At 41.9% G+C, this 26,123-nt stretch overlaps 1 protein-coding gene across 1 annotated transcript; it reads left to right on the top strand.

The window, feature by feature from the left end:
* The first annotated feature begins 292 nt into the window (after positions 1-292).
* Positions 293-25,646, top strand: pth1r (parathyroid hormone 1 receptor). Its single transcript, XM_037275778.1, has 13 exons — positions 293-1,222; positions 13,298-13,403; positions 17,782-17,892; positions 18,242-18,366; positions 19,471-19,565; positions 21,173-21,359; positions 22,354-22,507; positions 22,737-22,797; positions 23,035-23,101; positions 23,254-23,348; positions 23,546-23,687; positions 24,782-24,823; positions 24,910-25,646. The coding sequence occupies exons 1-13, from the start codon at positions 1,154-1,156 to the stop codon at positions 25,297-25,299; spliced, it is 1,644 nt and encodes a 547-aa protein (XP_037131673.1). The 5' UTR covers positions 293-1,153; the 3' UTR covers positions 25,300-25,646.
* The last annotated feature ends 477 nt before the right edge of the window (positions 25,647-26,123 follow it).

The raw sequence follows: 26,123 nt of genomic DNA on the forward strand, positions 1-26,123 counted from the left end.
GAGTTAAAGACGGCTTCTGCATTCTGTCTGTGTAATTTAGAGTTACAAGATGCGCCCTTTGAGAAGGCTGCAGGGTTGGGGGCGGGGGGGTTGCGAGGCGGTTTGGCCAAGGCTGCACGATGTGTTGAATGTACAGTTTGTTTGAGGGGCTGAGAAAATATGTCACGTCGCGAGTCGTGGTTTTTACTCCGACGTTAGAGAGCGGAAGCCAATGAGCGGCTGCTACCTGTGTCCTCTCCCTCCCTCCCTCTCTCCCTCCCTCCCCTTTTCCATGCCCACATAGTCACTCACTCACGAGACTTGCAAGCGAGCGAGCCTGTCTTGACACATCTGGAGCGAGAAACTTACTTTTCTTTCGTGCGCGTTTCTTAACGTTCTTTATCTTTCTTTTTCTTCATGGTTTTTTTTTTTTTAAGGGGGAGATAAGTTTTTTCTTTCGCAAGGATTGTCATCCATTCTGCCGCACATGGAAGACGCGATGACGCCTCGCAAATTGATGCGTCAAAGTGGTAACTATTGAGAAGAAAAGTCTTGCTGTTTTTAGTCATGGGGAACCACGCCAGCACCGGGGATGGTGACAACCTTGAGTGACACCCCCCTCCCACGGCCGCCCCAACAACCTGGCCTGGGACTATTATTATTATTTTATTGTTAATTTGACAGCACGTTTCTTTTGGAAGACGTGGCTGGAATAAAGCGTCATGGCTCCAAGTCTGAGGGGGATTTTTTTTCTAAAAAAGACCTAAAAATACAGCGTTGGTTTTTCTCTTCGCCCTACAAAGACTTCATTTGAACTTCCCACCGCAGAAGGCAGAGCGACATAAATAGTGCTGACATGTGGATGTAATTTCACGAGAAAGGGAGGGAAGGGGTGTTTAAAAGACACACATGCAAAAAAAAAAAAGTGGTGGTGGGGGGGGATAAAGTGAGCACTGCTGAGCCTATAAACGTTCAGATGATAGGAAATTAAAGGACCTGCTGGATTACATGCGGGGCATAAGCAGCGACAGAGGCCAGATGGAATAAAAAAATTTTTTTTTAAAAAAAACACCACACACTCCTCTTTGAAGAGTAGTTTTGAATCATTCAAATCCGAGCATCATCAGCATCATTTGGGAGAGGCCTGCAAGGAAGTGACTGCAGCAGGTCAGTGATGGGCTCCACTGCGCTGCTCCACAGTCTGGATTTGCTTTTCCTCTCACTGCTCTGCACTTTCTGCCTGGTAAGAACTCTTTGTTTTTTCTTCCCTTCTTATATTATGCCATGCTTGGTAGGTTGATGTGACTTTGGTGTCACCTGCCAGGGCTGCTTTCACTTGACACACATCACTTGACTGCAAATCATCAGAAAAGGCTTTCAATAGTGAAGTTTACAAGACTGTAAAAATCCAAACATGACACACAATGTTAAAATGGAAGCCTTGGAGCCACATCTGAGCTACCCACATTCCAGCAAACCAAAAAAAAAAATACAAACCCAATGAATTCTTCAGAAAACACAGATAAACGTTCACTCTCAATTCTTTATGAGGGAAGAGGGGAAATGTAGAAAACAATTCTTGGAAAAATCGTAAAATACCCCAAACTCAATTATCTGGTCTGGCATCTGGGGTGGGGGGGGCAGTGCCCCTGCAGCCCCCACTTTAGCTCCGCCAGTGCATCAATCTTATATTGCTACGGTTATTGACAACTTCGGTTTTCACTGAAAACACTTGTTAGATTTTTTTTTTGATACGCTTTGCTTTCATTTCATTGTTCTGATAACATGAGGCAAACTAATCCATGAGTAGCACTCAGTGCTTGTCGCACGTGACATTTTCACTAAAGAGACAGAAAATAATGTGAACACGCCACGGAGAAATCAATGTATTCAACTTTTAGCGAGTGGCAATGCAAGATGGCTGCCTGTGGTTTTCACTGCTCGCTATGGCAAGAAAGCGGAATTGTTAGTCCGTTCATACATCAAAGTCTGTTTATTCCTGCATTGGTTGCAAACTTTTCTAAGGCTTGAGTGGGCCGAGATATGCAAAGATGTGTTCTAGTCCAACATAAAGACTCAGAACTGAAACGGTCCATATGGCAGATGGCCTGCCTGCCGCCACGGCGCAGACTTGCTTCTGTATGCCTTGGCCGAGGCTGCTGTGCATTCAGCGGGCAGTTTGCCTAGCTTCGGAAGATCAGCGCCTCTTCCCAGCGATGCGGGCCATCGGGGTCGACATCGCGCCCAACACAATTAAAGCCGCCGTCACTAATGGGTACCTGGGTTTAGCCCGGACTGTTTGCTCAGGCTTCCTCCGGGAGTTTTTTCTTTTTCCGAGCCGTGACCGACAAAAATAAGACAAAAAAAAAAAAGGCGCACGGACACATCGGATGCCAAAGCAAAGAGTGGAAAGTCTGCGGCTGTGTTTGTAGAAAGAACACAAAGCTTCCCCAAAATTTCAATGCGCTGCCTTCCAAATATTCCAAGCCTTCACTAATGTTGTTTTTCTCAATGTGTCACCAAATTCCCTGTTGTAAATGCCGAATGGATGTCGTCCTCCACTCTGAATTCTTTTGTCCGCATCTCAAACTTTGCTGAGGAGCAAAGAAAGCTCAGACTACAGTCATATTTATGAAGAAGGAACCCAGGGGAAATGGTCAAGACATTTTTTCAGCACGAACGCCGGTCTAAGCGCTGGTGAATTAAAAAAAAAAAAAAAACACTTCAGGCTAACAACTGTCCTCACTTACTTACTTATCCAATTAATTAAGCAAGCGGAAGCAGCGCTTTGGGGAAATTTCGGTCGGACCTCATGACCGGGACATTGAAACTTTTGTGTTGTGCTGCACACACCGCTTGAGTGGACGTGATTATTGTGCGATGTGACGCAGCGCTCAAGCATTTTTCTAATCGGAGTCGAGCTCGACTTGTACTTGGATAAACATTAATACGCAAAGACATCGCGGCAGGGCAACAATTAAAATGTGCTCTGGCAGATGCTCAGGCGGGTAAAATAACACGGAGGATGGTTTGTTTTGATCACATCAAATGTGTAAAGAAAGTTTTACGGGCACGATATTAAAATGTGAGAAAACTGAGAATTTCACAAAAATATCACGATGATGAAAGTCCAAATATTAGGAGAAAAAAACATTGTGTGACTCATTTTTTTAAATTATAAAATGCGATTATGCTAAAAAAAAAAATTTCATGGGAATAAAACAACAAGAGGAACATTCAGTAATATATTTTTTAAGAAAAAGCTAAATGATCATCATCATTTTATGCCCAAAACATATTATTCATATCAATTTTACTACAGAAATCGGGAAATAAACGTTTATCCTATTCATCGCTTAATTAAAAAATAACTCCATCAATTTATTCAAACAATCGTTTGTAAAAGTGAGGTGATTTTTATTTCTTTCTGTCTGATTTTTTTTTCCTCGCATGCAAATTGGCCAGGTCGCCCACAGTGCACATAATCAAAGATTCAGTCCGCATTTACACGACGGGCGCCTCAAAGTGTTTCTCTGATGAGTCGCTCTCCTGCCGTTGCCCCATTAGGACAACGGAGCCGTGCCAGGTCCAAATTGGGCCTTTCTTTCCAATCTGGCTTTCATATTTTTCTGGCTTTCACTCCTGCCAATTCATTTGATGGATTTATTCTGTATTATCCACGCCAGAAGCATGTCAAGATTTGTAGCCGTCGCATACATGTTGTCGCTGAGATTATGTGGTGGAACACACATTAGTAAAGCTTCTGGAACCACCAGCAGGGTTCTTTTCATCGTATATAAATATAAATGACGATATGTACAACAAAAGAACTTGAAAAAAATACCTGACACAGCTTGCCAGGTTGAACGAGAGTGGCCGGCTTTCATCAGTCGTCAGTCAACTTGTTGACTTGAATTTTAGCAGGCTCAGCCAAGATGCCGTCTCACAGAGGTGACCTGTAATTGACGGGAAAAAAGCCTTCAGATAAAAATGTCACTTTGCCAACCACATATTTGATCTTTGAGGAATCCTCTGGGAATGTTGCTGACGACGATGCTGCTCTTATCGGTGTTTCTTGATGCTCGGCCGTCTCATTGCAAGCATTTTTCAGCTGGTTGTTGAAATATTTATGCTGTGTGGAGTTTTGCTGCTGTGTTTGGCTCAGGAAAAGAGCTTGTTTTCTTGACTTACTGTGACCTCTCCCTGCTTCTCCCGCCCCCCCTCAACCTTTACATCTGAAGAAAGCCAGGGTGTGTGGAACTCTACGCCACTTGGAGACCTGTTCTTAGCAGTGATGACCTCACCCAAGTGACGGCCCGCTCTGGTCTTTAATATGGCCCGCTGAGTATTTACATTATGATGTAGCATTGATTGCATTGAGTTGGTCATTTCACGCCCCGAAAATGTAATCTATTCATCCATCTTTCCATCTATCTATTAAAGATGAAGCCTGGCTCACTGTATAACAAAGGCCTGGCCCCTCAATTGTGCCAATTTTCTCTTGGCAAGAATATGAGGAATAAATTGTGCTGTAATTATTGATAATTGGGACATTTTGATGAAAGCATGTTACATACAGACATGAAGTGGTAATGTTATTAAATTGTAAAAATGATAATATTGGGTCTCAATAAAGTTAATTACGAAATAATAATGATAAAATAGTTTTGGCAAAATTAAGAGTAAATATGGGTGTTTTTTTTCCTCCTTTCATTCAAAATACATTAAATGTGTGCATGAAGCACAGTCCTCGAATTTTTGCTTTGTTTGCTCTGACGTCCGTTCATCAATGGTGACAATGGCATCTGGGATCTTTTGTGTTAGTTCATTGATGTCCTCCATCTGTTCCACACACGTCCTTAACATTGATCTGCTGAACCAAGTGGCCAGACAATTGGTCGTCTCTTCCCATATATTAGTCTGGGAAAAGTGTGATTGAGGAATTCCAAAATGTGATTAATAGCTTTGATGAAAAAAAAAAAAAAACATCAAATCAACATACTTGGTATTTCTTTTTTACATTCTAAATAAAGTTTGCAGACTTTTGTTTCCCTTAAAAGTTTTAAGATCTGTCATTCTGAATAGCATTGTTAGCACTTATGCTAATGCTTCAATATCACTTCCTGCTACTAGCTAACAGAAAACAACAGGTTGACCTATCATAAAACAAGCAGTGTATAGGGTGCCTGGCATTATTACAGACGTGGGTGCAATGACTGATTACCTTTTCCGTTGGGTTTATTTATATGAGGTGGTATGTCAATGTTGTGCTATGGACCTCCCGGCGGGCGGCGATATGCTTGGAATCCTAGAATAGCCTCCGTCGAGTCCACGTGAAAATCCTCGGGTACGCCTCGGCGATTGTCTGTATCTGCTGTGCCCCCGCTGTTTCTCCGAGAATAAGAGTTTAAAACATACGGAATTCTTCAGGCACCTTTCACAAGCTTTACAATCACCACAATCGTCAGTGACACAACATAAATTCTGATTGTAATCGGTCAATTTGCCCCCAAATGATTACAAGGTCCGGATGATTGCGTACCTCAAAGGTCACTGCAGGTCAACCCGACTTTAAAGCTGTTGACCTTAAAGACTTCTTTGGAGTTTGTAAACAATGCGGTGTCGTTTTGGGGGCGGGGCTTAGCTGGTTTAGTTTAAAATATAAGATTAGCATCAGAGTGTTTACATAGGGAAGGATGCGATTTTCTTTTTTAATTTATAGAACTTGAGAGACGACTTTTGTGACTTTCGGGACAGAAGATGAGATTTGTACCAGACACCTCACAAAAATCGAAACTATTGTCCTGCTTCCGCTAGCTCCGATGGCTTATCGAGGCAGGATTAGTTTCATAATCAAAGGATTTCTGGACCTCTTTGGGTCCTTGTTGGAGAACCTGATGTGCAGCTGTGACCAAGCTTTTTTTTGCACATTCCGCACCACAAGGCCTTGATAGTCTTGGGATTTCACTGTAATCCGCAAAAATTTAAGACACCCTGCTCCGGATGCGGCAAAGCAGCCCCAGAACATAACCCAAGCCTCCTCTATGTGTCACATCAGGCACACCGTTTTTTTTTTTTTTCTTTGTCGGCTGTAACCAGCCATGTATTTTAATTATTCTTTTTTTGTTTAGTTCCTGTTTAGTTTTGAAAACAAATGCTAAATATGTTTTTTGTAGCATCTAGTAGCACTTGTTTACTTACTCGTAAGTCAGTCTCTTGTATGAGTATTTAATCCTCTTAATGTACATGCGCTAATCCTCTACATTTTACGTAATCGGGTCGGCATGGGAAACAAACGGCAAAAGAGACGAAACAAGACTAATTGATGTACGATGTCATGTTTGTAACTGTACCTTGTTGGGTTTCTCAAGAAGTGTACGCTTGTTTTCACTAAAACCATGTGGTTTGCTCTAATTCCTGGAGGGCATCATGGGAATTATTGTACATGGTATGTGTGTTAGCCCCCCCCCCTCCGCCTTCCCCATCCTCCCACACATACAACACTGCTTGGGGGCCAAAAGATGCCACATACATTACGCCCAAATGAGTGCCACATTGAAGGTCAGTGCAAGATGTGGCACAACGGGAAAGTCGTGTGCTAGTTGCACGTGGAAATGAAGCTAATCATGACTATTTTAAGGTCTTGAAATAATAGCAATGATTGTAATTTCGCTCGTGGAGGCGGATTACTTTGGTGGCAGATGTGTTTATGCCCAGAAAAAAAAAAAACGCTCCCCAAGTTGACAGTTGCCAAACAATTATCCAACACTGCAATTCTGAATTTTTCAGTGTCGTCGGTCAGCCACTTAAAAAATCTTTATTCAGTCAAGTACCAAAATTATGGGCAAAGAAACTGTAAGACCAAGAAAATTATTCTGTAGGTCATAGGTGGGCCCAATTAAGAATAGCTCACTTACACACATTTTCCCAAATGGGCACCTTATTAAAGTTATAGTATGATTATCAGCTTGAAAGGTAGGCAGATATTTCACAAGCAATTACAGAGTTCAAATTGCCTCGCATAGGTTGCAAAAAGTGAGCCGTAAATTAACGGGCAATACTCTGAGTTCCTGCATCTGAATGAGAAAGATGGAACCGGCCCCAATCCCCTCGGCAGGCACCTGATTGCGCTGTTGACACGGAGATCAAGTGCCAGTTTTGCAAATGAAATCAGAACAATGCCCCTCACAGCCCGGCTGTGATTCATCATCCATTCATGAAACCTTTTTCTGAAACAATTAACCTGGGAAAGCTTTTAGGTATCTTCAGGCTACCGGTTTTTACAGTGCGTATTTTGGTAAAAGTCGCATTGAAAAATGCATGAGCCCATTAGAAAATTTCCTGCAGTCCATCTTGATAAATATTGTAGCGCCCTACATTCTCTGACCTCACTGTTTCGGCAACCAGGTCAAAGTAATTAGATGGACCTGTCGACTTGACATCAACACTCAAATAAAAAAGGGGGGAAATATATGTGTGTGTGTGTGTGTGTGTATATATATATATATATATATATATATATATATATATATACATATATATATATATACATGTATGTTTACACACACATATATATATATATAAATAAATAATACACATGACATATTGAAGGGGGGAAAACACCATTTGAATATTTTTAAACTCGTCTCACTCTGTAGGCTGTAAAAGCTTCCATGATTTGCCGGAAGCAGGGCTACTTGCCTCAGGTTCATTCCCCATCTTATTATCATGAGTCAGTATCTGCAGGTGAAGAGCTCCACACAAATTGTTACTTACGCATCGCAACCTCCACTTCCTGTTGCGATGAGGCGGATCCTTCCGGCGTATCCTTAGTGAATCTGTAAGGACAAATTGATTCGATGAAGCGTGATGGAACAGTGTGCGAGCTTTTGAGAGTATTTATTGCATGATGTATGAAGCGCTGAGGACGGACTACAATATGAAATACTGGAATTATATTTCCTATTGCCTGTTGCGATCCAATCTGCGTGTTTTTGGAACATGTTGTGTATATGAATAAATGATGCATTTGGGAAATGTAATAAAACACGCAACTCTTTACAAACACATAAAGCAAGAAAAATGTGCCGTACCGAATGGAACCGTACCAAATCCAGATGGTCCCGTAAATATAAAGCCTGCCAGGAAAAGTGTTCTAGAAACATTCTGTCCATTTATGGCAGCATCTAATTTTTGATTAATCCCCCGTCGGCCAATCTGTCATCAAGGATGCGATTTTGAAGGTAAATAGCCGCGTGAAGTCTGCCTTTCCTGGCCAGCTTACACTTCATCACATACAAGATATATATGTATATAAAAACACACATAAAATATTTACCCTGGTCGCTGTAAAGCACCTCTATTATGGGAATACAGTCAGATGTTTGTTTTCTCGACTTGTTTTGGTCATTTGCCATTATTTGCACCATAGGCTAACATTGACTTCCTTGTTGTTGGCATGTATTCAACACGGGGTCTCAAGGGGGAGGGGGGGTTGGGGGGGGAGTGGACTTTCCTGGATGTTTTTTTTTTACCTCCACAAAATAAGGAGCAAAATTATAGCTGGGCCTAATCTTGTTTTGAATGGCCGGTGAGGTATCTTGGGACGGGGAAGGGGGTGGGGTGGGGGGGGTGATACCCAACATGAATATGTTACTTTAGACGCATGGCATCGCTTGAAGCGTTTCATGGATGAAGTTCCGGGATATTATGAAGCATATGAGTCAGTGCCACTCCTCTTCAACGCTGCAATTTACATTTGACGATAAAAACCGCAAGCCGCAAAAAAGACTGGTTGTCCTTTGGAAACGCTCGCAGACCGCATTCTGACTTGAAGCGCCGTTTAGCTCCTAATTATACCCTCCCTCCCTCCCTCCCTCCATCCATCCGTCCCTCCGCTGCTCGCCAGTCTGAAACGCGCTCCCAGATGGAAACAATGTGTGCGCACCAGGCCGCTGCAGCTGGAGTGCTTTGTCAAATTAAGAAGAAAGAAGGACGATTGGGATGTTATATAAGTGATTTAATATAGCAAAGTATGGGTCAAGCCTTCGGAATTTAAAAGCTACTAATGGTTATGTAACAAACAGTCATGTTATTCTAATGGACCTGCTCACAGTGGAGCCACGCGCGAGGTCACAGTCATAATGATGTAAATTTAGTCGTGGTTGAGTGATTACGTTCGTACGTGTGGATTATAACGATCATCGGCTATAAATATCAGTCTTTTAAAAGCATGCATTTAGATGTAACAAATAGTGTCAGCGTTTATTGTGAATGATGCTAATCCTCCTAGCTAAAAATAAAACGATGTTTATAAAAGTGGCAAAAACATGTCAATTGTGTACATATTTGTTTTGGATGCATTACGAATAATATAATATAATATAACATTAACTCAAATGATCTTTCCCCATTCAAATGAATTGAAACGACATTGATCCGTACCTCGGAAGGTAGATGGGCTGACGACCGGGCCACCATGCTGCCTGTGAGTTCAACCGAATCTATTTTTGACTCATGACGCAAGAGTAGACTTATTTCATGCTGATTGATTGCAGAGTTTTCTTTCATTTTGATCCTTTGTTTCATGCTCGCTGATGAAACTGGCGGGTGGAAGGCGCCAGCTTTTGCCTCTCATATTCACTCTGGGGAAGTTCAGGAAATGACTTTGGTCAACCGCAAGTTGCTCGAGGAGGACGTATACGTCTTGAAAATGCACAGCCGTCCCCCCGTCTGCGTCCTCACATTTCCCCCTCTTTTCTTACTTGAAGTCTTATTATTGCATTAGGTTTATTTGCGAAAATAATTTCAGTGTTCCGTTACCGAACGATCCAACTGCAGCGCCTCCTGTCCGGGTTTGCGTGTCTAGTATACAGTAGTAAGCCTCACAGGTCTTAAATACACTTCTCCCAATATTGGTCTTATAGAGCGCTGCCGTTTAAGTCATCAAGCCACAGTTTGCGCACGCAGAGAAATAGAAACTTGCGGTTTGCTCAAGTGGAGTTTGTATTCTCGCGAGCGGCTGATGAAAAAACATGTATTTACACGGCGCCATTTTCATTTTGGCTCGCTGTGAAATGCACAGAAAGAATGCTGTGTTTTGAAATGAAATACAGTAAATAAGAATGTGGATGTTTCTCCCCCAGCCCCCGTCAGCGACTGTGTTGACTCTGGCGGTTTGGTCGCCAGCCAGCCAAGGCGGAAGACTTAGCAGAAAATAATCAGGGGCCACGCTCATTACCCAGCATCCTCTTTTCCAAATGCTACATGATATTCCAAACTCGGAGTGCACGGCGTATGCCGATCAATATTCTCATTCTCAGACATTCGATCACAACTTAATGGACTGGACAGGCTAGGCTAGGCTAGGCTAGGATAGGACAGGATAGGACACCACGCTTTCATTCCTCTGAGAAACGATTGACATGCCTCAGTAGGTGCTGCTGTATTGGTTAGCAAATTGTAAGCTCAGCATTTAACGAGTTCAAATCTTTCTGAACTAGAGCAGTTATTGAACCGTGGAAATGCAATTACCGTATTTTCCGGAGTACAAGTCGCACCAACCATAAAATGCATAATAAAAAAGAAAAAGACATATAAATCGCACCAGAGTACAAGTCGCATTTTTGGCGGAAATTTATTTGATAATATCCAACACCAAGAACAGACATGTCATCTTAAAAGGTAATTTAAAATAAAAAAAGAATAGGCAACAACAGGCTGAAGGTACGGTATGCTAATGTTACATAAACACATAAACAAGGAACTGAGAACATATTAAGAGTTATTCAAATAACCATAGCATAAATAACATGCTAACAAGTTTATCGGACCATCCGCGTCACTCCAAATCATTAAATCCAACAAAATCTTCATCCTCTGTGTCACTTTGGAACAACTCCGCTAACCCCGGAAGTAGAAGATGCGGCGCTTCCTCTTCTACATGGCTTACGTCAGACTCATTGTCAGTTGTAGTTCCAATTATTCCACAGGCCTAGAGCCGTTTAGTGTGAAAATAACGTAAGGTGTAAAATAAGGTGTTAATAATTCCACACATAAATCCCTCCTTATGTAATTTATAGTCTGGAAAGTACGGTACCTAATGGGGGGCCGCTACTGGGTTTCAGGAAACGTAATCCGAGCACTTCTGATGCAAACTGTCGTATCATCGAAGACGTCGCCTCATTTCCCCGAGTTCCAAATGACACTCCCGCTGAGCGCGTTCATCGCAAATGGAAATCCATACCGATGACAAATGCACACGCTTTCAGAATATAAGAGTTCATTTGTTTCCATTCAAAATGTAACAAAGTAATCAATGCAGTGATGAGCTGTCTAACTTTGCCAAAGGTCCTCCGCTCGAGCACGCCAGGTGAAAATAAGAGAGCACGTCCCGAGGGCTCTCCTGTGGAATATTCTATATTGACTCGCCTGAGCACAGTCAACAGGTAGCATCTGTCCTTGTTCGCCTGAGGTCCAATGTTATTCCGCATGCGGTTATTTACAGTGGGAAGCCATGAGCGTCTCCATTCTGCGTAGGGCGTTCAGCTGCGGCAGCAAACTGGACATCTTTATTTCCAGGCTCAAAATAGCCAGGGTGGCGGTTCCAACTGACGCATTGTGGTTTTGGTGCACCGGGGGAGCCTACGGCAGGGCTCATAAAATTAGGTGGCGGCTTTACAATGTATCCACTTGCGTTGGAATGAATGCAGGTACAAATCTCGGGAAATAATCCACAGAAGACTTTTGCGGCTACACCAGTGAAAAAAACGTTAAAGCAGTTCAAATAATTGCAGAGTGGCGGAATTGTGTTCCGACTCAAATGCAGATGAGGAAAAATCATTTTTAATGCGATAGATGATATTATGAGTTATATAAACTGTAATCTCAACACACTTAGATTTTTTCTCCAAACCATTAAAAATACATAGTTTGCAGATAATATGATTGTGACCAATTTTAATATTAAACGTTTCTATTATCCCAAATGAAAACTTTGGAGGGGGTCACCGAGGACACGTTTTAATTGATTGTGAAGTTTGGTGCGTGCTGTGTTTGTGTTTCTTGCCTCGCAGCATTCCAAAATCACCTGGAGGCCGAATGCAATTCCCATCATAATGTAAAGGTGCACACTTCAGAAGCGGCAAACGGTGACATCGATTTTTTATTTCCGTTACAAAGAATTCACAGCGGAATAGAAAATCGTGAGACCTCACTTGTCCTCGAGCTACAACATTTCTTTTATCGCTTAAAGTCAAGGAGAAAAAAAAGATAATAGTTTAAAGGGACAGTGTTGACAAAGGTAAGTTTATGATGTATTGCTGCTGTGTACGATTAGTTTGCTTCGTTAATTATTTGTGCCGCAACATCCCAGGCAGCGCTGAGCTCCACTGCGGAAAAACAATTCAGGTTAAATTCTCTGTGACAAATGAACATCTTGAGCAAGCACTTGTCCTCTTACTTGGAGAACTATGCTAGCAAGAGCTTTTGATGTGATTTTCTGATGTGAAAATATTCTATACCATTTTCACACTGCCTCGACGACTATCCCTCAATAAATAAGGATTTTTGTCGCCTGATATGTCAGCTTATCCACTGCTTTGATCCGATGTTTCCACGTCCTTCCTTCTTGTCACACCGCATTAGAATTGACGAGATGCTTTTATGTGTTCTTGGCCTAAAACGGATCCCGGGGGGGGAGCAAGGGGTGAGCTTATGTACGGACCCGTTTGAGAAAACGTTTCCTCACGCTTGGCGCTTTTGCGTCACACTAAAACTTGACGTGGAAATAAAATCGAGTTTCTGTCTTTTGTCATCTGATGAAAGGTCGCAGCTGCTAAATTAAAAGCTCGATATATTTAAATAAATATAATATATTTATTTATTATATTAGCTATAATGTAAATAAAAATATAAAATCATTTTGTTTTTCCTTGGATGAAAAAAAAGATGGAACTTCCCAAAAAAAATACAGCTTTGTTTGAGGGATTTTCTGTTCTATGTATTTCTGCTCCGACTTGCCAAGGAAACCACATAGTGTGTGTGAGTGTGTCTCATGAATTCAATCTGTGCAAATCTGTTGAGGTGCACCTGCCGACCAGCTTTTATCATATAGCCCTTTGACACCGTCTTAGAGTTCAAATGACCTAAATAATACAGACGAGAGATGGATAAGGATCTCCGATCCGACCCGATTTTTCCGAAGCTTTTGTTTGACTAGATTCAGTCAAACTGCCTGCAAATGATGGCTGTCACAGCTCCAATTTTGCTTGTAAGTTCTTCAACATACCATGTTTTTTTTTTTCCTCTCTCCCTGCAGGCCCGTGCAGATGATGTACTCACCAAAGAGGAGCAGATAGCACTGCTGTTCAAAGCCAAGCGCAAATGCGAAGGTCTTGTCAAGTCGAGGCAAGGCAAGCTTCCCGGTGAGTAGCAAAGCCAAGCTGGAATTTATTTAAGGCAAAGGCAGGTGGAGGCAATTTTTCATTCAAGCAGTCAAGCTTGAAAATAACCCCCTTTCTTTTAAGCAAAATGTATCAGACGGCTTGTAAATAATGTGCTGCCTGTTCTTTGCTTTGACAACCACAATAACAATAATTGCAATAATTGATTTAATTCAATGCATCATGTTTTTCTCAAATTAATAAAATAAAAATAAAAGTCTGGATACACCAGAATTAGCTTGCTCCAGGGATGCACTGACAAATTCTCCAACCTAATCCAGTCGTGGCAAAATTACAAGGCTCATCAAAGAATAATAATAATAACTATGATAATGATAACGTCATACAACGACTTGCTTCCCAGGTCAATCAAATCAACAAGAATCTTCTGATAAGAACCAAGAAGGTCAGAAATGAATGAGAAGTCGTCCCGTACTAATATAACGAGTGGCGAACATTTTATGAGACCACCTGCCGCAAAGACCATCCCAGCATCATCACGCGCTTTATTGCGGACGCTTTCCATTTCAGGCCGCTTATTACATTTGCAATCAATCCAACTTCGTTACTGTCGATTGGGTTTACGTGAGTGATTTCCTGTAGCTCTATTGACTCGGAAGATTTTATGTCAGACTCCCGCCAGGCTGAATGATATAAAGACGTGTTGATTGGGCAGGTTTGCTGCAGCTAAATGGTTTCATTGGTCCAACTGGGCTTTGCCATTTCAGGCGATTCGAAGTGAACTGAGGCTGAGAGGATTGCACGAGTGAAACATATGTGACATGTGAAAAGCAATAAGCAGCCATGTACACTGAGAAGGGGGAGGGGCCGAAAGCAGCAGTATATAACACTATGGTGCTTCAAATCAATAGCGTTTTAATCAAAGATCTTCTGGATGTGCAATGTAAATGTCAATTTCTCGCTTCACTGAATAATTAAAACGCTAATAGCTTCATCAGCAGTTGATCTTTTCATCATGCGTAAATGCTGCAGAGATTGATGGAATGTGTTTTTATTTGGGGTGGGGGGGTCTAGTGCTAGCTCTTTTTTTAGCCGTCAGTGACAAAATGTACACTGGTGTTCAAAAAAAAAAAACGTTAACCTCTGTTTTGTGGAGATAGGGAGCATGGACCACAAAAAGTGAGGGAGCATTGAATATAATTTTGGTTGACAGCCACAAAGCTTGGCAACGAATTACGACAATGAGGCCCGAACTGCTTTTGTGTTTCCTTTGCTTTCCTTGCGGTGGAGCCAAGCGGGTGATTATTTGTATATTTATGAATGTCTGAGGAACATCAAAATCCAAAAGAACCCTGACCTCATTGTGGTTTTCTGTCCACTTGATTGTTTGGAAGGATATTTGTGATTATCGTAGCCAAACCGATATTTCTGTGCCCGCCTCGTGAATTGCGGTCGCGCCGATCGACGATACGTAAACCGAACGTTCCATTAAAAGTGTTTGAGTTCCAGGATATGGACACAAAAGCTTTTGTTTCTCCCGGTATGATATTTCCTAATGGTGGGTTTGAGCAATATCCAAGAATCTTGACTGAGATTGTGAAAATATGACTGCAGGCGCCAAACGGTTTTGATTATGATAATAATAGGTTTGTCCCTCCAAGTGTATTTAAGAGCCACTGCAGCAAGCTCTTCTGACCACCAGCCCACTTAATCTGTTCTGACGGGTCAGTGTGACTGCGAGGTTTAGTGTCACACTTCAGCGGCACATTTGGACTGTTACCTCATTTATTTTTTAAGTGTTATTTTACTGCACCGCCTATTTTGAGATTTTTTTTTGTACAGTTAATATCTATAGTTTGAGCTGTTGTTTATATCAGATGTAATTCCACTGTTGACCACTAGATGGTGCCACACTTCTATAGTGTGATACAGTGTACAACTTTTGGCTTTTAAATGTATTTGCATTGCTGAAAATATGTTTAAAGATCTTAGAAAAAGGTTAACAGCTGTGAACTGGATCAAATCTAGCCTCGAGAGTTTTTAAATAGGATATTTCTATAATTAGCATTTCACTTATTATGTGGGTGGTCTGGAACGTGACCCCCTCCTCGGTTCAATGTAGATGAGAAAATAAAAAACAATAATATAATTGTAAATATTGTGCAGCCTACTTTTAGTGGTCACATTTGAGTGGAACAATCCCCGAGTTACGCTCCATTAGGATCCTCGCATGCCGAGGTCGCTGTTCACTGACCTCCTTTGCTTGTTGAGACGTACAGTTAAAAGAGCCGTGATTAATATTTTACCTAATTAACGAAACATACGTGCCACCTCATGCATTTGTCTTTATGTAGATGGATGAGCACGTAGCCCGTGTTCCTATTTCTGCTTGATTTAAGGCTTTTCTCTTTAAGGGTCTCTGCCATTGCGCTTCACAAAGTAGCATTAGCACAAGCCTCTTATTTTTGTTCAAAATTGCAAGTTTTTCCAAATATACTTGTCAATGAAATTATTGAATCAAATCAAAAGCATTCTGACACATCTATTTCACCACGACAAACAGGGGAGCACCAACGGCTTGTTGAAAGCCAATGAAAGCTTCTCGATGGTCCGTGTAAGTGTTTACCCTGAAGTGGTGGCAAGGCGTCGGACATGTTGGAGCGTTTTTAGAAAGTTCGACCAAAGTTATGCGGTGTGTTATTGCTTCGTGGTGTGACCTTGAAAGTGCTGAAAACACCCAGAGGATGACGGCGAGTGTGCAATTTCTCTGCCTGTTTTTGGGGATGCAGTGGCTTATTTCTGTATTTATCTTCCCTGACCACCCGCCGAGGCGCTTTAGTTGTCTAGACAGCTGTTTTTTTTTCTCTTTTTTTCAGAAGATAGTCGAAAAGGGCCCATGGGACCATCTCGCAGATTTGTGGATACGAACACTCCCAAGATTAGATTGACTTTTAGATTTTATTTAGCTGCACGAGAGGTTCTCCACACTTTGTAAGAAAATACCATTCCAATGCTGGATATACAAAACGTAGATTTAAATAAAGGACAGGAGAAGTGGTAATGTCCCCTAGCTTTTTTTCACCACCTACTGGAACTGCCAACAGTTAATGCACTTTTTCTTCCCATCCATCCGCTCTAAAATGTTTGAATTACAGCTGCACTAAAGCTCCATCAGACTGCCTTAACATCATTCTGCATTTGGTAAGAGTAAAAAAAAAAAAAAAAAACACTCTGCATTCTATCAACTTTCTTTCTAACTCTCTGCCTTCTTGTTATTTGTACTTAAAATACACCCAATTGCCAGACAAGCTTCTCATTGAGGGGAAACACATTGAGGTTGGCTTCGGGGGAAGCGGGGGAGTGCAGCGCCCAGGGATGTGGGATCGATGCCCCAGACCTCGCTTTGGGTAAAAATAAGCTGGAGCTTGTGGTCTATGCATAGAATAACATCATTGGGGAAAACGGAGAGCAGCCGTTTTGACATCTGCGGGATCGTAATTAAAATCGCGCCGTGGGTGTCGGGCCAATTTGCATCACTAATAACACACTTCCCTTCTAATCTTTTTTTGCGTTGTGATCATATATTATATAAAGTACATATACATATATAATTTAGCCCTGGGTAGGTGGTCCTACAGTAAGAGCACAGGATGTGTGGTCAGGGGGAGTATGTTCTTTCAAGTTTAAAAAAAAAAAAAAAAAGAACAATATCGTCAATGCATGCCCCCTCCTCTCCTTTTGAGTACAGCAACTTAATGGATGGACTGCAGAGAAAGCATAGTTTTGGTTTTATCCCAAGCTAGTTATTAGTGGTCAAAGTCCGGCAGATGTTTTCAATAATGACACGATGTAAATGCCAAACCGCACGCCAGGAATTTGGGGTGGGGTGGACGGTGGAAAGGGGGGATGTTGTTATCAGAGGCCTGTGGTCCACCAGTCTGCTGACAATCATCTTACGGGCCTCTGGCAGTGGGGCTGTTTTGTTTTGTTTTTATCTTCAAATCGAGCCCCAATGTTCTTTGGATCGTCTGTTGTAAAATTCGAAGCATTGTTTGTTGTATTATTATTATTTTAATGAGTAAGCTCGTATCTTTGACCTCATTAGTGTTTTCTGGAGCCTGTGCCAGTTGACTTTGGTTGTGAAGTGGGCCACACTGTTTACAATGAAGATCTGTCTGCTGGAACCTTTCAGCATGCTTAGAATGCCACGATTTGAAGTCTTAATTGCATCACAATGGCTGGAAAATGGAAAACAATGTGTGCTCTCCGCTTGACCCACAAATGGCTGCTCATTTACATTCTGTGTAAAGTACAAAAATGTGCCCCACTTATTTTTAGTTTTCTCAAAGCAAAGCTGTATAAGACGTGTTGCTATTTTGCGCTACTTTTGTCTCCGTAGATGGTTACTGCTCACCCGAATGGGATGGCATTGTGTGTTGGCCTGAAGGGGCTTCGGGGAAGCTGGTGTCCGCCTCATGTCCGGAGTATATCTACGACTTCAACCACAGAGGTGATTTCCTTTGCCTTAAGTATTATTTGCTGGTATCAGCAGCCTCTATGAGTATCCAACACCTTAACTCATTCACTGCCAATCCAGTGATGTCTCTAACCATCAATGTTAGTGAATGAGTTCAAATAAGCCTGATATTGGTACTCGCCAATCCCTAGTATCAACTGAAATAAAAATTTACCTGATTAAAAAAAAGAGTCATTAATCTTTTCATTAATCATCGCTACCGCATTAGTCACACCCACCTTTGTGTTTTCTAATGTGTATTACTGTCATACAAAAAAATATTTCACACAACATTGTCAAAAAAAAAAAAAAGATAATTAAGGCTTTTGTGCTTGCTGTGTAGGGCGAACGTACCGCCGCTGTGGCAACAATGGGACGTGGGAGATCTCCGCAGCCAACAACAAGACGTGGGCTAATTACAGTGAATGTGCAAAATTTCTCTATCATTACAACCAGAACCAAGAGAAGGTACAGCTCACACTGCATCTTTTGACATTTTCCCTGAGGTGGGCCTTTGGGAATTCCCTTCCTAGAATTAATTGAGTGCCCCATATTTGCCATCTAATGCTATTCCAATATGTGAATAGAAGTTCTTCCATTGACAAATAGCTTGAGATGCTGCAGTGTGTGTGCCTGCATGTGTGTGTGCATGCATGCTGCTCAGATACATCAGAGTGGCCGCTATTAACTTATTCACTGCCAACCCAGTTAATATCTTTGACTGTCAATGGCACTGAATGAGTTAACATGAACATAGACATGGCTAAAATGAGTAGACTGGCGTGGCCAAAGTTTTATGCAGACGCTTGTTTGTGTGGTTTTTTTTTTCTGCTTCAACGCAACATCAAGAATGTCAGCAGGTGATCACACAAATACATTTGACCAAGCTTCAAAAGGAGGATATGATTGTGCGCTTTGAGAATGCGTAGCTTAATGAGATAGAGGGAGCGGGGAGAGTCTTTTTTTTTTTTTTTCTCTTCCTTGAAATTTACCATATAGGAAGAGATTACAGAGAAAGTGGTTTGATCAGAAGAAAACTTTCCATTTTCTCATGTCTGGCTGTAGTTTGACCCTGTACAGTATTTCCGATCTAATTGGGTCCTACACTGTAACGAGAAAAAAAAAGTTATATAAGCTTTTTTTAAAGTCGGCCAATTCGACTACATATTATAAGTGATGCTATTAAAATTGGCTAATTTTGTGTTTTATGGTAATTTTGGAGCGAGGCTGGAACTAATTAACATCATTTCCATTCACTTCAATGTGGAAAGATAATTTGATATATATACTATAGGTCAAGGAATGAATTCAAGTCTTTTTCAAAGCACTACTAAACACGGACATATTAGTTGTGGCGAAGCTTTCTCTGCTGTGCATAATTAAGCTCAATCACATCAGTCCCGTTTCAATACCTACGCCGCATATGATCATCATCATCATCGTGGTGTGAGAATCCACCGTGAAGTTTAGCACGCTGGAACGTACATAGCAGATGTGACCCAATGACACTTTTGCGTTTGGATTCTTTGCCATTTACTTTCTTGTGGTCTCATTAAGTGTTTTTTTCAACAGGATGTCTTCCATCGCTTGTACCTCATTTACACCGTGGGCTACTCCGTCTCGCTGGGGTCGCTCATCGTGGCTGTGGTCATCTTGGGATATTTCCGGTGGGTCGCTGCTGTCTGTCAGTGTGGTCTTCATCAGCCAGCCGCATCCCCTGGAGACCTTTTTTAACACGGCACAGGGTTGAAGCAATTAGGAGGAGTGACAAAAAGAGGAAGTCACAATGATGAATGCTTTGTGCGGCGGTATTGACGGCTTGATGATAATGTTGTGTTTTTCATGTTACAAGCAGAAGTGGCAAAAGTACTGAGGCTGTAGATCGGTGCGACAAAATTAGCCAATCAGATAGAAGGCGTGATCATCATCTCTGATAATAACGATAATTATAACAAATGTAGACATGTTCATCAATTAAGAGTCAGTGTGAGCATTTTTTTTTCTGAAACATTTTGCTGACAAAGAATTCAAAGACACATTTTTAATTAGCGTGGCTTCTTTCTCTTGCCTTTGTGGCTCGGCAATTAATTATTGTAACGTGGAATTCGAAATGAATAGATGAATGAAAAGATAAATTGCAGTGAGTATATTTAGGCTAAAATATTTGCCTCACTCCAGTTTTACAGTCAAATAAATGATGATGATGATGGCAAGGAGCTCTCATTCAGTCCGCTGATGTTTTTCATGGCCGCTTTGGGGCAAGCTTTGGCAACAGGAAGTGTCAGGAATCGACACTGTTGACTAACGTTTCCACGCTAGCCGTCAGAAGGCTTCAGCGTCGCTCCCCCCCTGGCACTCTGCGATATGTTTAGGGCCAAATGAGTTTAATAAGTTATCCCGAGGGTCCATCTGACATTCCGTCTCCGCCGTTCCAGAAGCACTCAAGACACGTCTCGCCTCAAACACGTCAGCTTGGAGACACCGGTGCTCCCCAAATGTTTTCTCGAGCAGGGACAGGCGATATTTCACGTTAATGGGTGGCTTTCCCACCGGGGAACTGTGGAATACATGACTTGTCGCCCAATCAATAGGCTGCCTTGTCAAAGTTTTAGCTCATTAAACGGGCAAGGAATGCTGGATTGTATTGGGATTAGCGATATCGACAATCGGGTTTATGTCAGCGCACGGTTATATAGAGGCACGACCTCGCCGGAGTTAATGTTCAGGCAATGTGATGGTGAGCAAATAAATTCACCCCGAGAACATATGCTTGGAATTGTGTTGTTGTTATTGGCCACAAATGCAACATCTGCTAGTTTGATTTAAGGAAACTCCCGAGACATCACGATTTAATGAAACTCAGAAGCCTTATTTAAGCATGTTTTCAATTAGAAATAAAACTTGAGTAATATTTTATTACTATATTTATATATTATTATTTATATTATATATATATTTATTTTAGGACTTTGATAGGGGTAAAACAAATCCTCAATGAATAAAAAAATCATACATTTGATAATACTGGCTGTAAATGCTGACTCGTTCCAGTTCATAATACCTGTAAAAAAATAAAATTAAAATAAATTACAGATGAAAATATTACCTAAAAATGCTGCCCCGTTTCTTAGCATATTGTCCACCAGAGATTGAATATCAATTCAAATAAGATCATCAAGCCTGCTCTGAGACCTCTCTGTCAGGAACGTCAGCTGATCTATTAGAATGATTACTGTCACCCCCAAACATCAACCACCATCTTGTCTGCTCTTAGACGTCTACACTGCACCAGGAACTACATCCACATGCACCTCTTCGTGTCCTACATGTTGAGAGCTGTGAGCATCTTCGTCAAGGACATCGTGCTCTACTCGGGATCCGCCCTGGAAGATGTGGAACGCGTCACAGTGGAAGAACTCAAGTCCATCACGGAGGCTCCTCCATCCAACAAAGCCCATTTTGTACGTGCAAAAAAAATATATACTATTATTTTTTTTATAATATACACTACCGTTCAAAAGTTTGGGGTCACAAAATTGTTTGGGTGACCCCAAACTTTTGAACGGTAGTGTAAATATTATAATAAAATATTATGAATTAAATATTATAAATTATATCTTATATTTGTATAAGATTATATATAATCTATGAATATAAGTATACATATATATTATAAGATTTTTTACACAGAAGATTATATATATAATCTATAAATAATTATCTAAATAAATATATACACTACCGTTCAAAGGTTTGGGGTCACCCGAACAATTTTGTGACCCCAAACTTTTGAACGGTAGTGTATATATATATATATATATATATATATAAGTTGAGACGCTTGACGTCATCAAAACGCACATCAACATGTAGTGGTTTACAATCCTGCGTACACAACAATCCCCAATACAAACTTTCAACATCCACGCGACATAATCAATACCGCATCCCGGAACACGACGCCAGACAATAAAGAGCCATCAGTAATCAGCCTCGAGTGGCCTCTAATAACGCAACAGCGTAACAACTCGGCAGCAAGCTGGAGCAGAATCAATGGCTGACCAAATCAGCTCTCTCCCCCGAGACCTCCGCTCATTCTGTCGTTACAACCGCACTTCATGTTAAGTGCATCATTCTTTTCAAATCACGCCGAAGCAGACACAATGGCTTTTGTTATCGTATTCATCCCGCTGATTCTTAGGTGCATCGGTGCGCTCTCACCAAGACTGAGTTTTTTTACTCTAGCAAGTGGAAAGGTCAGATTGTGGATTATCTTGTCCTCAATTACAAAGCTTCAGATAACACCCTCACAAAACACCTTTTCCGTGTTATTCATGGCCTGATCTTGTTACCTGGCTTTTTATGTCATGTGTAAGAAAAGGTCCTGTTTCAAGCAGGTACTTCCTTCTTAACGGAGGTGTGTATTATTTATACTGGTGCTGTGCGTGTGCACAGATTGGCTGCAAGGCGGCCGTGACGCTTTTCATGTATTTCCTGGCGACCAACTACTTCTGGATCCTGGTGGAGGGTCTCTACCTGCACAGCCTCATCTTCATGACCTTCTTCTCGGACCGGAAATATCTTTGGGGCTTCACTCTGATTGGATGGGGTGAGTCGGTCGCCATCGGATCGAATAACGTAGCGGCGGACATTCTGGCCGCCTTCAATTGGGTCGTCACGGCGCCTGCATTGTACACACTGTGCGTATTGTCCACATCGGCACAGCGCATACAATGTGGATGCCGCGTCGGCCCGTCGTCGTCGCGGGTCAACAAATAAGCAAGCGTCTGCGTGGATGGCTTCTTATTTCTAAGCGTTTGAAATATTTGATTTTGCAGGTGTGCCAGCCATGTTTGTGAGCGTTTGGGCGACAGTGAGGGCCACGTTTGCGGATACAGAGTGAGTGCATACTGCTGGTTAAAGTATTTCCTCGATTTACGAGGGACCCAAGTGAAGTTGGATTTGATACGATACGGATTACTATCTTCTTTTTGTTTTTGCATGATAAATTCATCAGTTCTGCCAGCGAGTAAACTTTCAATTGAAATGATCCACTTCGAGAAATGTTTGGGCGTTTGCAGACATCACATTGTTTATCTAACACTTATCCCCGTTTTGTTGTTTATCTCGTCACAGATGCTGGGACTTAAGTGCGGGCAATTTGAAATGGATTTATCAAGTGCCTATACTTGCAGCTGTTGTGGTAAGCGCGTGGTCTCTATTGGATATGACCCCCCCCCCCCCCCCCACTGTGAAGAAAATGATGGCATTTCATTTACACCACCTGTATTACAGCTTCTGGGAAAATCAGACCAATCATTACAGCCCTGTTGTTATGCATTTACCTTTTGGCAGGTCAATTTTGTCTTATTTTTAAACATCATCAGAGTCCTAGCAACCAAACTGCGCGAGACTAATGCAGGAAGGTGTGACACCAGGCAGCAGTACAGGTACGTGATGATTTGTGGATGTTTGATGTCAGTTGATGTCAAAAAAAAAAAGGGCAGACTCCATCCCGACAAGAAAGAGACATTTTCTTTAGTCCATTATAGTCCATTTCCATTATTTGCGAAAAGTGTCCCACAAATTCTACCAGAGTTTTTGGACTTTCATCAAATCAAATAATTCCTTTTTTCTACCATTGCAGGAAACTGCTGAAGTCCACGCTGGTTCTGATGCCGCTGTTTGGCGTGCACTACATCATATTCAACGCGATGCCCTACACGGAAGTGTCCGGCATCCCTTGGCAGATCCAGATGCACTACGAGATGCTCTTCAACTCCTTCCAGGTACAATGTTGCCCGCAAACTATTTTCACCTTGTTTATTTAGTGCAGGGTTGTAAAACTCTTTTTTTTCACGGGCCGCATTGTAGTCATAGTTTCTTTCGGAGGGTCATTATGACTGTCAACCCAAATAAATGTATGAGCACCTCATTATATACAGTATAAGCTACAAAACAAACTCGTTTTCAAATCAGACTAGTAAAAACTGGTCAATTTCAAAAATATATATATATTTTTAAAAGTGAAGACAATTTGCAATTCTAGTAACGACACGAATTTGATGCACAATTTGTCTTCGCAGGCCACATAAAATGATGTGGCGGGCCGTATCTGGCCCCCGGGCCTTGGGTTTGACACCTGTGCTTTCGTGCATCTGACGAATAAACCATTATGTGGCCAAATATTGTGGTGAACCTTTGAGTATATTAATGCTTTTATTCGGGAGGTCTGACTTTGAACAGAAAATGGCAATTCGAAAACAATGAACGCGAATTAAATTAGTTTTTTTGTTTGTTTTTGTTTTCACCCAAAAGAAATTTGCCTTTGCGGCGCTGTTATACAGCCACCAAGTATGACGCTCTCAAAGCACTTACATTTGTTGACGAATCAGTTTTGAAGCTTCGTTTGCGCGTCGGAACCACCGTAAATCCATCGTTCATATTGTCTGCGCACCGTTCTGTTTCTTCTTGTGTCGAATCGCCGCTGGGTTTTTCCACCATTGCAAAGAAACGTTACACATTATGACAGCTTCGCGTTCCGCTACCAACACACCTTGACGTGCATCAAGATTCAATCATAAACTCGTGTAATAAAGTAAATCCGGTCACGTTTCAAAATAAAATATTCTTTGGCGTTGGCTCGCAAATAAACCGGAAGTACTTTAAGTTTTTGTTTGCGGCCCAGTCTAAAGTCAAACTTTTATGGCCCATCGTGCTTCACATGATTAGAAGTACAGTATCAATTCATACAATTTATGAGGTCATCATTACTTGAGTGTATTTAATGCTTTTGTGACATTTTCGTTTGATGTTTTTTTGCAAATGTGAATCACTGTACTAAACCGATGGCACACTCTCCTCTGCTTTCTTTTTGTCGCAGGGCTTCCTTGTGGCAATTATATACTGCTTTTGCAACGGGGAGGTAAGTAGTCCAATCAAACGTGAGAATACCAAAATCTCCCGGCAAAGTCACGGGATGCCTCTAAATGTACCGCGTTGTGTTCAAAGGTGCAAGCGGAGATCAAGAAGTCGTGGAGCCGTCGGACCCTGGCGCTGGACTTTAAGCGGAAGGCGCGCAGCGGCAGCAACACGTATAGCTACGGCCCGATGGTGTCGCACACCAGCGTCACCAATGTGACCGCCCGGGCGCCACACGCCCTCCACCTCACCACCCGGCTGGGCCCGGCGCCGCTCAACGGGCACCGCAACCTGCCTGGCTACATCAAGAACGGCTCCGTGTCCGAGTGCTCGGCACCGTCGTCGGGCCAGGAGATCCACGCCGAACCCGAGGAGCTCTGCGCCGCTTCGGGGCAAAGGCCGCCGGCGGGCCAGGAAGCCGAGGTGGAGAAGCCCTCACCTGTGCTGGTGGTGGAGGAGGAGCGGGAGACGGTCATGTGACGCTTCCGTAAAAATGGGGGAACCCAAAATGTTGTGGCCAAGACACTTTGAGCTGCCACAGTGAATGTGCAACAGTCTTAAAACGGGCTGTCTTTTTAAAATCAATTTCATTTCTTTGGATCCACTGCCATCATTTTATGATTTTTTTTTTACATGTTGCCATTTTGTTGTTGCATAAAAAGGCTGGAGTTGCCAGGAAACAGCCTTAATCGATCTCACGACAGGCGTGGAGATATGTTTCTTGTTTCGAAAAAGTTCTCATTGTTGTTAAAGGGAAGGCACTCAGGTAATTCTTGTACGCTTATGATTTTTTAATTCTCTCTTTTTTTTTATGGAAAGGCAGTGAAGCATTTAGCAACTTTTTTCTCCAAAATGAACAATCTTCTGCTCAGTCCGAGCTATTTGACGCAGTCGAAATGAATGTTTCCAGCGTTGCTCGACAATTTGTATTCGGCTACACTGAGGAATCTCCGAGCACGTTAAATGTGTAGCGAAGACATTTCTCGAAAGCTGATCCAGTGCTAAATACTGTATGCTGCTTTGATGATGTACATACAAGTCACAATGTTTACAAATGCCGATCAAATTGTTGAGCTCATGTTGTTGCAAAGTAGAGTTTTTGGTGTGGATGTATATTTCTGTTGTTTTTGTGATATTTGACGTGCGTACAGTAAACACTCCAAACTCAAAGAGCAACATTTTAAAATTCTACATTCCATAGTTAAACCAAGGTGATTTCTCGGTATTATTATTTTTTTTACATTGAGCAGCACGTTGCACTAACGGTTAGCAAATCTGCCTCGGTTCTGGTTTGAACCCCAGCT

The sequence above is a fragment of the Syngnathus acus genome, chromosome 17, assembly GCF_901709675.1.
Source record: "Syngnathus acus chromosome 17, fSynAcu1.2, whole genome shotgun sequence".
Lineage (NCBI taxonomy): Eukaryota > Metazoa > Chordata > Actinopteri > Syngnathiformes > Syngnathidae > Syngnathus > Syngnathus acus.

What these genes read in the sequence shown, in the direction of transcription:
- pth1r (XM_037275778.1), top strand. Translation starts at nt 1,154, where the DNA reads ATGGGCTCCACTGCGCTGCTCCACAGTCTGGATTTGCTTTTCCTCTCA. An exon ending in GTCATCTTGGGATATTTCCG is followed by an intron (nt 19,566 to 21,172) that starts GTGGGTCGCTGC and finishes GTCTGCTCTTAG; the next exon opens with ACGTCTACACTGCACCAGGA. An exon ending in ACTGCTTTTGCAACGGGGAG is followed by an intron (nt 24,824 to 24,909) that starts GTAAGTAGTCCA and finishes TTGTGTTCAAAG; the next exon opens with GTGCAAGCGGAGATCAAGAA.